At 36.9% G+C, this 15,584-nt stretch overlaps 1 protein-coding gene across 5 annotated transcripts in view; it reads right to left on the reverse strand.

Moving 5' to 3' along the window:
* stxbp5 (syntaxin binding protein 5 (tomosyn)) overlaps window positions 1–15,584 on the reverse strand; it is a 181,510-nt gene that overhangs the window by 9,473 nt on the left and 156,453 nt on the right. For 2 of the 5 annotated variants that reach the window (XM_002936370.5, XM_012963784.3), the window contains exons 20-22: window positions 9,438–9,494; window positions 9,294–9,341; window positions 1,567–1,617 (exon numbers count right to left, since the gene is read on the reverse strand). In XM_002936370.5, coding sequence (XP_002936416.1) covers window positions 1,567–1,617; window positions 9,294–9,341; window positions 9,438–9,494 — 156 coding nt within the window. The remainder of the gene's footprint in view (window positions 1–1,566; window positions 1,618–9,293; window positions 9,342–9,437; window positions 9,495–15,584) is intronic. The other 3 variants (XM_002936371.5, XM_004914657.4, XM_012963785.3) reach the window with 2 other exon arrangements.

Consider the following 15,584-nt stretch of genomic DNA (forward strand, 5'->3'; position numbering starts at 1 on the left):
CATTTTTTAATGACCAGTTTAATTATACTAGGAGGAATGTTCAATGACTTGAACGTTTTTTGTATCCATCTCCTTATTCTGCTTTTCAATCACATTTTTACAAAGTTGCTTTGAGTGTTCTTTTGTGTTCATGGTGTAGGTTATGCCATGATACTCACTCACCAAATGTTGGAACCTCTGGTTACACATGTAACTAATTATGGGACTTTGAAATAGAATTGCCTGCACTACTGATGATTTAGCAGTGTCAGATTAAAGGTAATATAAATTAAAGCAATTGGTTATTTTGTGCTTTTACTTTGACATGAAAGTCTATTTTTCATATACTTTAACATTTCTAGAACTCTACTCCCACTCTAGAACTCCCACACTCCAGAAACAATCATGCACTAGGAACTAGGGGTAGGCACCTACTTATGGCTCAATCATAGAGGGGCACACTTCTCTTCTTTTTAACATTGGTTCTATGTGCCCTTATTGTGAAAGGACTGCCGCCCACCCCAACCCCATGTGGCACATGATGTGATTGTTTAAATTCTTCCTCCTGGCCTGTACCTTATCAGATGCTCCCTTTTCCTTGTTAGCGCATGCTGTTGGTGCCTGCTTACTCACATTATTCAGGTGGCTTCTGGCAGTGGGATAAGCAGCAGGAATTGGTGGCCTGGTGTGGCTCGCACCGAAAATTGTAAGCTTATTTTTAGTGGGAGGCCAATAGCGCATGCCTAGGGTGCCAAAATAGCTTGGCCCGCCCTGATGCAGGCTAACTAGCTACTGAGAAAACTAACCCCAGTATGTTGCACCATTGAGAGTATTCTGTCTGGCTGTATCATCACCTGGTATGGCAGCTGTAATGCCTTGGACCGCAAAGCTCTGCAGAGGGTGGTGAGATCAGCACAGCGCATCACCAGGACTGAACTGCTGGCCATGCAGGACCTGTACAGACAGCGCTGTAGGAGGAAGATGCAGCGGATCCTCTCTGACCCCAGCCACCCCAGCCACAGACTTTTCACGCTCCTACCATCAGGCAGGCGGTACAGAAGCATCCAGACCCGCACCAGCAGATACAGAGACAGTTTCTACCCACAAGCCATCAGGCTTCTGAACTGCTGACATTCTACCCAAACCAACACACACTCCCCATAAGTACTGGACTCTTCCCAGTGTCACTTTAAGCAAAGCCACTTTAAATCCTCACTGCACAATTTCAAATATTGCATTGCATTTTATTATTGTAAATACTTGTACCTTTATTGCACACTTTTATTATATTTAATATTTGTATTTTTTTTTTTTTGTTTTGTTTGTCTATGTAAAGTTGGGAGGAACACGGGTCAAAAAAATTTCATTACAGTAATGATGCTTCATTGTTATTTGTATATGACAATAAACTTGAAACTTGCACAAATAAAAGGTATTAGATTGTAAATTCTACTGGGTCAAGGACTGACGTGAATGATGAATGATCTTCATAAAGCACCATGTAATGGTTAAGTGCAATATACCTTAATAGAATTTAAGAAAAAAGATATTTAAAGACTGCATTAAAAACATGCTGAAGTAACTTACCTAATTCAGGCTTTAATTCTGTAGGTAGGCTTAGCTTTCTTGACATCTTTGCTAAAAAAGAAAGTGTTTCTTAAAAATCATAAAGTAGAGCAAATGCAAGACAATTATACATAGGCCAGACATGCTATCAGCACAAAGCAAGACTGGAAGCAGAATTTATAATTATTGCAGGTTATTGGTCCAGTATCCTCAGGAAGATCAGAAATACAATACACAAATACACAGTCAGCCAAAGAAGTAATTTTTTCCTAGAGTGCGGATAAAATAACATACACATTGTATTATTCCCAACACGCCAATCACCTATATTTTCACATATACTTTTCATGAGAATGTTATCAATTCTGTACACAAGTCAGGTGACAAAATCAGCTATAGTGTAGCAGACAACATTACAGTTACTTATAGTGCAGAAGAAACTGCCAAGCCTGCTGTGCATGCAACATTTTAACCCAAGGCAATGTCTCTGGCATGGTGAGAGCTCCCCTTTATACATGAGAAATGCATAGTCTCTAAAGCTTTATATAAAAGATATAATCCTCATATAACTGTAGAAGCAAACATTTCCTCAGAAAACAGAATTTTATGAAACAGACACCAATAAAATACTGAATGAAAGCAAATGTTATTGCAGTATATAGGAGAAAAATATGCATATTTACGTACAGTCATGTGAAAAGTAACTAACAATTAGTAACAAATTTTGACTTTTTCACCATACAGATATTTGATCTTTATTTCAACAATACTGATAGATAAAGGTTATATAATTTAACAAATATCATACCTTATTTATATTTTGTAGTCCATTGTGTAATTTAGGGTCAAGAACATAGTTTGAGATATCTTTGAGGAACTTGTCTTATTTAAAAACAGACATTTGCTCTTTGTTTATGAAGTTCATGCCATCACCATCACCAGCCTTCAGAAAGAAGGTTATATATATATATATGTCTGTGAAGGGATTTAAAAACAGAACTAAACTGGACATCAATATTTCCACTGTCCTTCAAGATTTCAAACAACTGCCAACTTGCCCATTCTAGGATGTCCTAGCAAGTTCAGCCCGAGAGCAGACTAAAATGCTTAAAGGACATGTAAGCCCCACATACAAAAATGTAATCAGTGAACAGCCTCTTTGAATGCTTTCAATACCTGCCACGCTGGTTCTCCAGAGTTTAATAGTAAGGCTGCAACATCCCCTTAATCACTTAGATTTCCTCCTGTAACCCACTCGGCCCCCTCCCTCAGGAATTTGCTTTGAATTCTGGCTTGTGGGCATGCTCAGATTACTAAACGCGCCCCCCCGTCTAGCAGCCAGTGAAGAGATGGCATTGCTGGTTCCCATAGAAACTCAGCTCTAGCTGTCTGCTTCAATTTTTTTCTCCTAACCTCCTCTCCTGAGCTCAGCTCAAAAGAAGCAGATCTTTTATCAGACAGTTCTGCCTGTGTGAGCCTGTGTTCTTGATGTATTGTATGCTGAATAAGGGTCTGTGTGTGTGTGTGTATGCTGTTTGCAGATTTAAATGTATCTGATTATGTATCAGAGGAAAAATGGCTGCTGGGTGAAAGCTGCTATTTGCTTTAGAAAAATGTAAAGCGGAGGGGATATTTGCAGTACAAATGATGCCATTTGGGTGGGGGAAACATGCCCAACTGATATACATTGTAGGCAAATGTAGGCGTTACATGTCCTTTAAAGTGTCAAAAGTCATCTTTGGGACACCAGAATTTGGTCACAGGACCCACATGTAGCTCTTGCCACTACTAATGTCAAATAGAGGGCCAAGTCAGAGCTCAGATATAATTTCCATCTAGAAGCTGTGGGGGGGATTTGAAACTAGCTGTGCATGCAAGAAATCTGGAGAAACAGGAAAACATTTCTCCCAATTGATGTCAGACACCGACAGAAACGTTCACATGAGTTTATTTCTGTAAATTGGGAAAATAGTAAATATTCGAGGCAAAAGCGTGCTTACTTTTTCCCCAGAAGGAATAAATGATTGCAAAAAAATTGCACATCAATTTTACCTTGCTAGTTTGATCAGTTACATTACCCTTATCATTATATATGTATGTTCTGAATGAAGATCAAATATTGATATGTCTATTTTAAGAAGAATACATTTTACATGGGATGTACTTACTTTTTCATATGACTGTATATCTATCTATACTGATTTAAAGCATTAAGTCTAAGGGAGCACAATCGCATGCAGGCAGAGGCAAAGGTGACACTGTAGCTGCAAAACCTGCAGAAAGTTCATTGCCTTTAATTATTCCGCATGCAAAAACATTGTTTCCACACCAAGAATATTATTTGCTGTTATTTTACGTGAATGGAAATATAAAAATACAATTCTGTAGTGTTAATCAGTATCAAATGATTTATTTGGTCACCCTGCCACATTCGATACCAGGCAAGGAGGCGTCAATTTATGTACAAATTAAAACAAGGTACAAAGATGAACAGATATTAGATTAACTGGTTGCCATTCTGATATTCTTTGCATGTACACATGCCAATTTTATAAGAACTGGCAAAAGATATGAAATAATACAAACTGTACACATGAGAACGCTTGCTGAGTTCAACAGAATAAAAGCTGCACATAAAACTGCCTGTAGAAAAGCTGCCTATAGAATGTTATTGAAATTAAGCAGAGACAAATAATTTGTCAGGCAAGATGGCAGGTACACTGACATTAATTGTAATTAATTTCTTATATTATATAGTGAGCTTAATTTACCAATGCTGGGGGGACAAGTGTTGAAGCAATAATCAATGCCAAATTGCCACTTTGGGCTCAACCATGAGTATTCACATAATATAATATTCATATAATATTCACCGATAGGTGAAAGTTACCCACCTACCACCCCCTGAGAATGCGGGAAGCGCTGCATACTGAATGAGGTGCAAATCTTTACAGTTCATTCTGGGAGTGAAATCAGCTTCACCTTAGGGTGGAAGTAGCAGGGCAAAATGCAAAAATCATGGCATTTTAAATCTTGATCCACCATTGTAAATGAGCCCTTATAAGCAAGAATAAGAAGTAGAATTGAAAAAGAAAAAAAACATAAGTCAATTAAGTTTATCCATTACAGAATCCTGCCATGCTGAATTGGCCTTAAACTTCCAGCTGCTTTATTTGTACATTGCTGAAAGAAGTATTCCTTTTTGACACCAAATACTGCTCCCAGGATTAATGAATTTGGATGAATGCATCTCTATTTATGTGAGAAACCTTAATCTCATTTGAATATAATTATACACCATCATTTTATCCCTCAGAAAAGAATATGCCATACAAACACCAGTTTTAAAAGTTCATTAGACAATATTTAAATTGTAAGGTAGAAAATGTGACTGTGATTTGTTAGGGATAATTTGGCAGCTCAATGTTATGTGTAGGAAAGTGCATTATTTTACCTGTCAGTTGGTATAGTAGACTAGAATAAATTTACAGCATTTGTATTTATTTGTTCAAATTACCCAGGGCCTAATTTTATGTACTGAATTTTTAATTCTGGCACACAGTGCATATTTTCATACAGCAGAGAAGCAACCAATATATGGCAGTACAGCCTGGCATTTAATTTGGTGGGTCAAATGATTTTTTATTACGCACCCCACCCCTGGCTGAAAAATGCCACTAAAGAATACACTTTGGGTGTTTTTTCTCTATTTGAGCAAATATTGACGCAAGTAATTTCTGAAACCTTAAATAGTCAGGATTTATAAAAGAAAAAACGTTGACAAAATTTGGGCAACAACACTATTGCTTTCCCAGCTGATTACATTAAAGGAGAAAGAAAGGTAAAGTCACTTGGGGGTGCCAAAATATTAGGCACCCCCAAGTGACTTTAATCGCTTACCCCGTACCCCGGGCTGGTGCCCCTGCTCGGAGAGAACAGCACCAGCCCGGGGTAAGCGCTGCAGCTGTAGTGAAAAGCCGAACTTTTAACAGAAAAGTTGCCTTTTAACTCTACTGCGCATACACCAACCGCTGGCATTTTCAGAAAGGAAGCAGGAAGCGCTCGCTACAGGTACCCCGGGCTGGTGCTGTTTTCTCCTAACAGGGGCACCAGCCCGGGGTACAAGGTAAGCGATTAAAGTCACTTGGGGGTGCCTAACATTTTGGTACCCCCAAGTGACTTTGCCTTTCCTTGTCCTTTAAAGATACTGAATGTGATACTCACTAGCCTAATTTTTTTTCCGTGACAAAACATAAACGCAACTATTTATTTCACATTTTGTCACTTTTTCTGTGTTTTTTCCCTCAAACTCAAATTTTAATAAATCAGCCTCCCCATGTGCCATAGGCTCTATGTATTTCAACTTGGTTAAATAATTATAATCTAAAAGTCTAAAGGGGTGGTTCACCTTTAAGTTAACTTTTAGTATGTTATAGAATGCCCTATTCCTATCAACATTGAAACCGGTCCCCAATATTTGTTATAGTTTTAAAATTTTTTGGCCTCCTCTTCTGCATCTCTACAGCCTTCAAATGGTGGTCGCTATCTCTGGCAGCAAAAACTATGAGTTTACATTTTTATTATTATTAACGTTTATTCCTTATATTTAGTCGGTCTCCTATTCATATTCCAGGCTCTCATTACAACCACTGCCTGGTTGCTAAGGTAGGCAAGACCCTAGCAACCAGATAGCTTGTGAAATTTCAAACTGGACAGCTGCTGAACAAAAAGTTCTATTACAGGAAAACACAAAAATACGAAATGAAAACCAATGTTCAGGATATAATGTCTATGTTGTACTAAAAGTTCATTTAAAGGTGAGCTACTCCTTTAATAGTTCCTCTGTCTTCTATAGTGATTGCCAAATTAAAATAATAAAAAAAAAGCTGTAAAATGTGGGTTTCACCAATGATTTATACTTGAATAGAAACATGTGCAGTCTTTATATAACCCTTTTTATACCCAATTTTGTGTGCAACTGAATTAGAACATATCTATAAATGCTACCAAAGATGAACACAATTACCAAAATATTAAGCATTTTTCCGCTGTTCAAATTTATTCCAGGGCTGTTTCCCTTGAGTTTCAGGGGTTATTTAGAGTATGAGCACCATAAGTTGGGGCCATGACACCCTGCATAATGAGCTGAGACATTACCCATTGGTTTCACTCTATGATGTGCTAGCACATTTTACAGGGAGAACAATGAGTAATAGCTGAGCCCTTAAAGGAAATGTAACACTAAATTTTTTTAAGTAAAAAAGCTATTCTACCCTGCACCAATAACTGCCCTATCCTGCAAACCATTTTTTATTTTAAATGCTTTAATAGAAAATACCTAAAACTTGGCTTCCTGTCAATTGAAGTACGGTGATACGGCAAAGGAAGGAGCTGCATCCATTATGCATAGTGATTGCTCCTCCTTCCTTCGTAGAATAGCTTTTTTACTTAAAAAATTTGTGTTACTTTTCCTTTAAAAGTGAAAGTAATGGGTAATGGCATCCCAACATGCAGGGTATGCCGGTATACATTGTGTTCATAGTATAATATGCTGTAAAATGTACTGGGCATGCGAGTGTCCATTCCTCTTACAGTATAGTGTATTTTGCATTCTATACCCTCTGATCTCACTGTATAATGTGCTGGATGTCCAAATACCTCAATTTGGATGCCATTTCTCATTACTATCAATGTATAGCATGCTGGGGAAGCCAGGACCAATTACTTGTAATGTGTAATGTGTAATTACTATAATGTGTTACAGATGCAGTTGTATAATGCTGTGTCTGCTCTCTAGACATTCACTGATTGGTATGGATAGCCATTAGAAGTATTCATTGGACTGGCAATTAAAAGCATACAGAAAAAAACTTCATTAAATAAAGAAAAAGCTACAGGTTTTCAGGTGTGTGAAACGGTAAAAGCTATGCATGATAAGTTGGATGCAACTTTAAAAGTGAGGCACCGTGTTTACAAGTGGACATGACCAAATCTTTTACGGCACTGCATTACCTCAAACTGCCCCCAAATCTAAAATACATTCTGAAGCCCTTGCGATGGGGCCCTAAAATAGATTTTTATGGTTCAGGCTAGTCAGCTTAGTACTCCAGTTTATGATCTTGAGAAACCCTTATCTCGTTGTTTGTAAGTGACAGTGCAATCGAGGATAATGAGTGAGTGTAATAGGGCACCGAGAACGGAGGACCTCACACCTGGCACCTCATATCTAATTGGCAAATAGCTTCTGTGGGGCCTCCAATCGATGGAGCACTTAGTTATTTATCATCTATTCAAAGATAAGTAAATATTCTGTGGGGCAATTACTGAGTAGCAGCATAATTTACAGTCCTGCATTAGGCTACATGCAGCGAGTCTGCGGATATCCTGCCAGGGTAGCTGAGTTGATTGCAGGCTCTCATCCCCTGCCTCCCCCACTTAAACTTTAATTTTCTTCCCCCTGACCTGGTTGACAGGTCTTTGCAATGACCTCAACTCCAGGTTTCATAAGCCCAGATAGGGTTAAAAAAGAACTACTTGCAGATAGTGGTGGGCAGTGATGGGAGAAGGAGCCTAGTGGGTTAGAGGGTGAGGTTGCAGGTCCAGGCACAGGTCTTCCCAACTGGACCCATGCAGAACTCTAGAACAGGTAGGGATGTTTTATTCTAATGGGCCAATCCATGCCAGTGAATGGTGTACCATGTACTGCCACCCTCCTAGTTCAGGTTTAGTGCTCAAGGTCACCAAATACCATAGCATTTATTTATTCTCATTTGCCCAAACAGGCACACCATTGTGTGCCCAAGCACTGTGAGCACTTAAGTGAGAGAACAAGATTATTCAGAAGAGGAGAGATAGAAAGTAAATAAATCCTAAAACTGTAATTAAGCCATGTTTGCATAAGTATTAGGAAAAGCAATTTTTTCCTGTTTGAAAAAAAAAAAATATTTATTTTACTTTCATTTATTGTAAATAAGAAAAATGTAAATATGATTTATATACAAAGTGCATTGACACACTATACAGCATAGTGGGACAGATGTGAATGATGTGTAATCTCTGTAAAGTGATGCAGAATATGAATACTCTGCATATATAATGTTAATAACCCTGGGAACTGCACACAACTTGACAATACTAGCAGGTAGGAAGGATTTCAGCATTCCTGGGGCAATGAGCACAGACAATCTCATGTAACAATTTTAAAACAAACATTCACAAAGTACAAATTACAGTTTTACAAAAATGATAATGATTTGTCACATAACAGTTTATTTAATAAAATAAATAAATAAAATGAAGTTAAATTCTTGTCAAATACCACATACCAAAGCTGCCAAAGGTAAACCTGTGTAAACCCATTCACCAGGTCCTAGACTGGTAAAATAGCAGGGCTCAATCAGCAAATACAAGAGTAGTCTTGCTTATATATGTTTCCACAATACTGAACTGTAATGTACTTTTTATTTTTATAAAAAAAAAATTGCAATTTTCATGCAACATGAGTTTAAAATAAAAGATTTTAGTGAATGATCCTTGCTATTTTCAATACCGTTGTCCACCCAATCAGCAAAGAAGAATTTTAAAAGAATTAAAGTTCTCAAACTGGAAGATTGTGTTAATCACTCAGCCCCCAAACCTCAATACAGAAGCAGAAAATGGTGATTTCTCTTTTTGCATACCCCCTCGTGGTTAGTTTGGTATAGCGCAAGGCACTGGGACAGGACAGAAGAGAAATTCGACGTTCCTACCTAGATCAGTGACTATCGCTTTGGAAAACCTTCTGCCTTTGATTTTCACTGTAAATAACAGTTTAACACAATAAGTCAAAATCTAATCATCATAATGCTGAAAAAAATCATGCAGAAATGACGTGAGCAACAAGTATACTGTACCCTTTTCTATAAATTTACTCTTTGTTTGTTCATCATCAGAAGAATTGGATGTGCAACCTATATAATCAAAGACACAATTTACTTCGCACATACAAATTGTCACCATGCTGATAGAAAAACACACAGAGGATTATGCTATGGGTTTAGAAAAGCACAGTTAATTTGGCTGTTAATTGGAGCAGTTAATGCAAATGTATTTTGGAGCCGGTGATAACGTTCATCCAAAATATTCTAATTTGGATGGGACACAGGATTTTAGGGTATATTTATTGTTCTATATAGTTTTGGCTGCACGTGATACAGGTTACACCTTGTCTTGCTCCGACTTGTGTCAACTCAGTTTTTCCATGATCAACCATGATTTGCCACCTCATCCGATCACCCACAGTACATTTTCCTGCTCTCTGTGATTTGCACCCAAATTTATATTATCCCCCACCATTGAAAAATATTCAAACAAACCCAAAAATCTTCAAGAAATTGCAGCATTTTACAGAAAAGGGCAGAGCTTACGGGAGGCATGGCCTTGGGCATAATGGGTGTGTTGCTCAAAATATTGAATATCTGGGTTAACGTCTCTGCTTCCAACATTCCACAGTCATCTAAATAATAATTGGATAAGGCCGGTGAGTCCATTAATCCATTTAGTCAACGATCATCTTCATCTATGCGCTGTTGCAATCGTCGGTTCAACATGTCAGATTTAAATCTGTACCATGGATTTGAGTTACCTGGATTTAAGCACATGGGAAGATATTGGCAAGCTGGCAAAACTAGCCAACATTATCTGCCAGTGTGTACCCAACTGAATGAAACGCTTCTAGGAAAACAAGCACAAATAAACCCTTTTGTTTCCACCAGTGAAATGGAATTGTTCTCCCTTATTCCTTTGTCTTTAGTACAAGGTTTATTTAACATGACCAAATAATTAATATAGCCAGAGCTGAAACACTGAAACTGAAACATTTACAAAAATGCAGCACATTTAAAAAGAATATATTTTGCACAAGAAACAGTAAATGGGCCTTGATTCACTGAGCTTTCCAAAAATCAGATCACCTTCAATAAAGCTTTGTATGGCTACATTCATATCGGATGAATTGTGAATCCTATGGGGCACATTTACTTACTCACGAACGGGCAGAATGCGTCCGATTGCGTTTTTATCGTTATGATCGGTATTTGGCGATTTTTCGGAAAATTGACGCGACTTTTTCGTTGCCATTCCGAATGTTGCGCAAAATCTGGCGATTTTTTCGTAGCATTACTACGTGCGCGAAAAGTTGCGACTTTTTCGTAGCCTTCGCGCCGAGTACGAAAGATTCGGATTCATTCAAGCTTCAGTATGGTGACTTTTCTTGGGCCAGGTTGGAGCTGCAGGGTGCCATTGAGTCCTATGGGAGGCTTCCAAAATCATGCTAAGTCTGAAAGTTTCGCCCGCCGCTTACGAGCGCTCAATACGAAAAAGTCGCGACAAGATACGAGCGCATCGTAATGGCTACGAAAAACTCGCGTTTTTTCGCGCAAATCGTATTGGTAACGAAAAAGTCACGACAATTTCCGAAAAGTCGTAAAGGCGCCGAAAAAAATCGCAAAAAATATGAAAAAGTTGCAAAATGTTAGTTTTCCAATCGGAATTTTTCCGATTCGGATTCGTGGGTTAGTAAATGTGCCCCTATGTCTAATAATGAAGGAACACTTGAGGTGCAGTGTGCAAGTTTGCTAGACCAGTTACTGCAGGCACCTTGGAGCTACCTTTAAGGATGTCGATAGCTCCAGGGCCCCCATTAAATAGATGCACTGTGCACAATTCTCAAAAAGAGGAGGAATATAAGCAGTGGTGTCAAATGCAACTATGCAAGGTGCAAAGAGCAGCTTTGGCTAAAAGTACCATTTTTTGGGAGCTCTTGGAAATCCTAAATGACCCCTAAATAGTATGACTATCAGGGTGTCTTTATATTTATGACTCCTATCTGATATGTTTTTACAGCAATTTGCAGTTTTTATATATATAATATATATATATATATACATACATACATATTATGAGCTCAAGTGTTTCTTTAATAGCATACATTTGTTTTAACTGGTACTATGTGTATGTGTTTCTTAATGTGTGAAATATGAACTGTTTCTTCCTCTTGTAATCACATTCAATGGAAGGCACCACTACAAAGAGATTTATAGATAGCATCAAAGGTATGCCTATACTTAAGGTTTCTTCTGTTATATAATACAGAATAAAATTATGTATGCACCAATTTATGCCAGGTTTTGGCGCAGCAAGTTAAAGAGTTAAAGTAATGTAATTCAGGGTGCAAAGGCAGCCCATTTAAAACTACACAGAGATCTCTCAATGATGATAACTAATGGGGATTCAGGGATTTTATTCAAACCAGGATACAGGGACTTAAAGGGGCCAGTAGGCACAGACAGAGTGTAGTACGTACAGCCTGCACAATGTATAAGGACACTGCTTTAGTTGGGCAGTAACATACCGTATATATTAACCAATTAGTGATTAGCCCAGAGGAACTGGAAGAGGGGAGGTAGTGTAAGAGTTTCTGGAGATTATGGAGTGGTTAGCATGACCGGCATGAAGCCAATAGGGTGCCAAGTTGCAAACTATGCCTTGGGCAGCAATGCTATGCGGCCTGGCTCTGAGTGTACTTGATAGAGTAGAGGACGCATAGGGGGCACCACACATATTTTCTTTTAAAATCAGTCTGCGCTCTGCTTTATACTAAGGGGCTGATTTACTTACCCACGAACGGGTCGAATGGAGTCCGATTGCGTTTTTTTCGTAATGATCGGTATTTTGCGATTTTTTCGTATGTTTTGCGATTTTTTCGGATTCTTTACGAATTTTTCGTTACCAATACGATTTTTGCGTAAAAACGTGAGTTTTCGTATCCATTACGAAAGTTGCGTAAAAAGTTGCGCATTTTTCGTAGCGTTAAAACTTACGCGAAAAATGCGCAACTTTTCGCGTAAGTTTTAATGCTACGAAAAATGCGCAACTTTTTACGCAACTTTCGTAATGGATACGAAAAACTCGCGTTTTTACGCAAAAATCGTATTGGTAACGAAAAATTCGTAAAGAATCCGAAAAAATCGCAAAACATACGAAAAAGTCGCAAAATGTTCGTTTTCAAGTCGGAACTTTTCCAATTCGGGTCGGATTCGTGGGTTAGTAAATCAGCCCCTAAATCTCATACAATCTTAGTATCTATCTATCTATCTTAGTAACATCTATCTACAAGACTTTTACTGCGCTGGAAAACATACTATTGAGATAAAAAAATACCACATAAGCTTATCAGAAGTAGAATAATATTAGAACCTTCAAAGAATATAATTCTAGGACAGCAATAACCAGTGGTTTGGAAAAGATTCTCTGAGCAGATTCATGATTCATTTTATTTTGTTTGTTCTTGTTCATGGGAAAAGAGAAACAGAGTATTTTTCCCATGAACTAGTTTTGCAAAAAATAAAAGATCCTCAGGTTTTAACTGATTCATTTTTTGTTTAAATTAAGATCAGCATATTTTGGTACAGCTTACTTAGGGGTCCAATGTCCCAGAATCTACATATATTGCTGGGCAAAAATTCAATAGCACAGATATGGTGACCCAGAAAAAATACTTCTGAGTAAGCAAAATTTTGCAAACAGACAGCAGTAAAATCAGACTACATGCTCACAAAACTGAGCTTTACTTATTGGAGTCACAAATTAGACCTGGCGGAAAAATGTACAAAGTGCATGCTGACCTGATAGTTAAACAATATTGCACAGTTCAGCACCTGGGGTTGGAAGTCCCTTTAGATCTTTGGCATAAAACCAGATCTTCCACCTAGGTTTAGTAGCTTTGCTTTGGACTCCTAAATAGCTTCTAGGAATTTCAGATAATCGTGTGGTTTTTGAAACCTAAAGTTCATGTACTAAAAGTTGTGAGGTTCCCTGACTGTGTTGAAGTAATGCTGAAATAAAACTGACAATCTCTGTAATCACCATAACATAACGCTTATTAAGTACCGTAAATATATTTAATGATAATGCTACGTGTGTGTAAATTACTGCTCCCTTGCTGTACACATTACATCAGACGTCTTAAACATTGATTTTCTTTTTTTTTTTTTTTTACATATAAATGTTTACCCCTTTGTTAAAGTGTAAAACTTGGCATAATTTTCTAAATAAATGAAAGCAGAATATTAACTCTACTCAAGCCGCTTTGGCATATATTCTTTAAAAGGTTACTTGTGCACTGGAATTGTAAATAAATTTGCCAGTGTTTAAATGTCCCAAATTTAACATTGGGTTTTGTGATAACAACAATAGTACAATATAAATGAATTGAATAACACCATATAATTTGCCAGATGGATGCAATACCTGACTTATTATTTTAAGCAATTGTATACAGTTCTGTATAAGTTTTGGAATAGCAAATGAAAATGTCTTCAACTATAATGCTTATGATTAAAAAGTTGTATGTTTAAGGATACAACACCTTTATAAGACCTATGTGTATGTCTTTTACGATTCAGTGTAAATCTATATATTACTCACTTTTTCTTTCTTTCCTTGTTTTGTTATTTAAGATGTAAAAAGGTAAAATAAAAGGTTTAAAAAAGTTGCATTTACTCATTACAAAAAGCATCACTTGTTCGCAAATAAAGATAGTACAACGGAACCTCAATTTTACAAACCCTGATTAAAAATTTATATGCATTTCAATAGGTGCTTTTCCCTCATTTTACATCATGTTTTCCCAGATTATACATAAAAAATGTTGTCCTAATGTTCCCAAAAATGTGCCAAAAAATGTTTGTTGTCTGTAAGTGTTATTAGTGAAATTGTGTTTAAAATATCAAACAGATGTATATTTTACCATGGTTCTGTCTGTAAATAGTCAATTCCGAGTAGTCCAAACCTCATACACCCATGCACAAATGACTTATTGCTTTAGGTTTTACTTGTGACTCTTGGAGAGGCCTTGCACATGCCCCCCCAATAGTATAATATTAATGCTGCAATGCTTAATCCCTCTCAATAACTAAGTAAATAGTTCACAGTAAAACAGATTTGTGTGCTTATATCCTTTGAGTACTTGAATAAAGTATTTAGAATAAGTTTTAACACATTTTCCTGATGTTACATTTTCACAGATTTTACATTTTTTTCTCATGGTCCACAGTTGAATATCTAACTGCAATACAGCATGAGTATACACTTCAATCATTTCTAATTTGCAATAATAATAATAATAATGACAACTCAACAGTTTCAAAACTTTAGGGACAGGAGAAACATTCCCTTATAGCTAAGTTAAAAGTAGACCCCCAAAGAAGTTAAATGTAGATTACATTAAATAATGCATTGCTGTTTCGAGATGACAGTACCATACAACCATTTTATATGTGGATAAGCATGCCAAAATTACAATCACATATATTTTTATAAACATAGATTATATAAAAAAAAAAACTAAAAACAAATTATTAATTAGTTTAACTGTACAGCAGCAAGTCTTTCATATGCATTAATTTAGCAACCCATTCTTTAATTTTAAAGAATGGGTTGTAATATTTGGCAGCAATATTTAATCCGGTCTGGAACTGTACTGTGTTTAGGAAGGTAACATCAATATTAACTTTAAAGGACAAGGCAACTCAAAATATAATTTTTTGCCTAATAAAAGAAACCAAAATTCTAAGCAGCTTTGCAATATACATTTATTACAAGTTTGTAATGGTTTTTGAGTTATTTGTATTTATAATTGCTATTAGAAGCAGTGCTTGCCTGTCCTTTTCTATTCCCTGCCCTGGTGGCTCAGACTGTTGAAACATTGTAACACAAGGCAGCAGACTGACAGACCTGTATTGCTGGAGAAGCAAGATCTTTGCAACATTGTTTAAAATGTAACAACCAGGAGTTCAGCAAATGCTGCTTTCAATAGCAATTACATTTACAAATAACGTTTAAAGCGCTACAAATTTCTAATTATTTCATATTGGAAAGTTGCTTAGAATTATGTTTTTTTTCATTATGCAAAACATTATTTTTGGGGTTGACATGCCCTTTAAAAGTTTCATCAAAGTTTGAGATCAGAGAGTTGTGTTTGTGGACAAAGAAAGAGAAAA

Source organism: Xenopus tropicalis, chromosome 5 (assembly GCF_000004195.4).
Source record: "Xenopus tropicalis strain Nigerian chromosome 5, UCB_Xtro_10.0, whole genome shotgun sequence".
Taxonomy (NCBI): Eukaryota; Metazoa; Chordata; class Amphibia; order Anura; family Pipidae; genus Xenopus; species Xenopus tropicalis.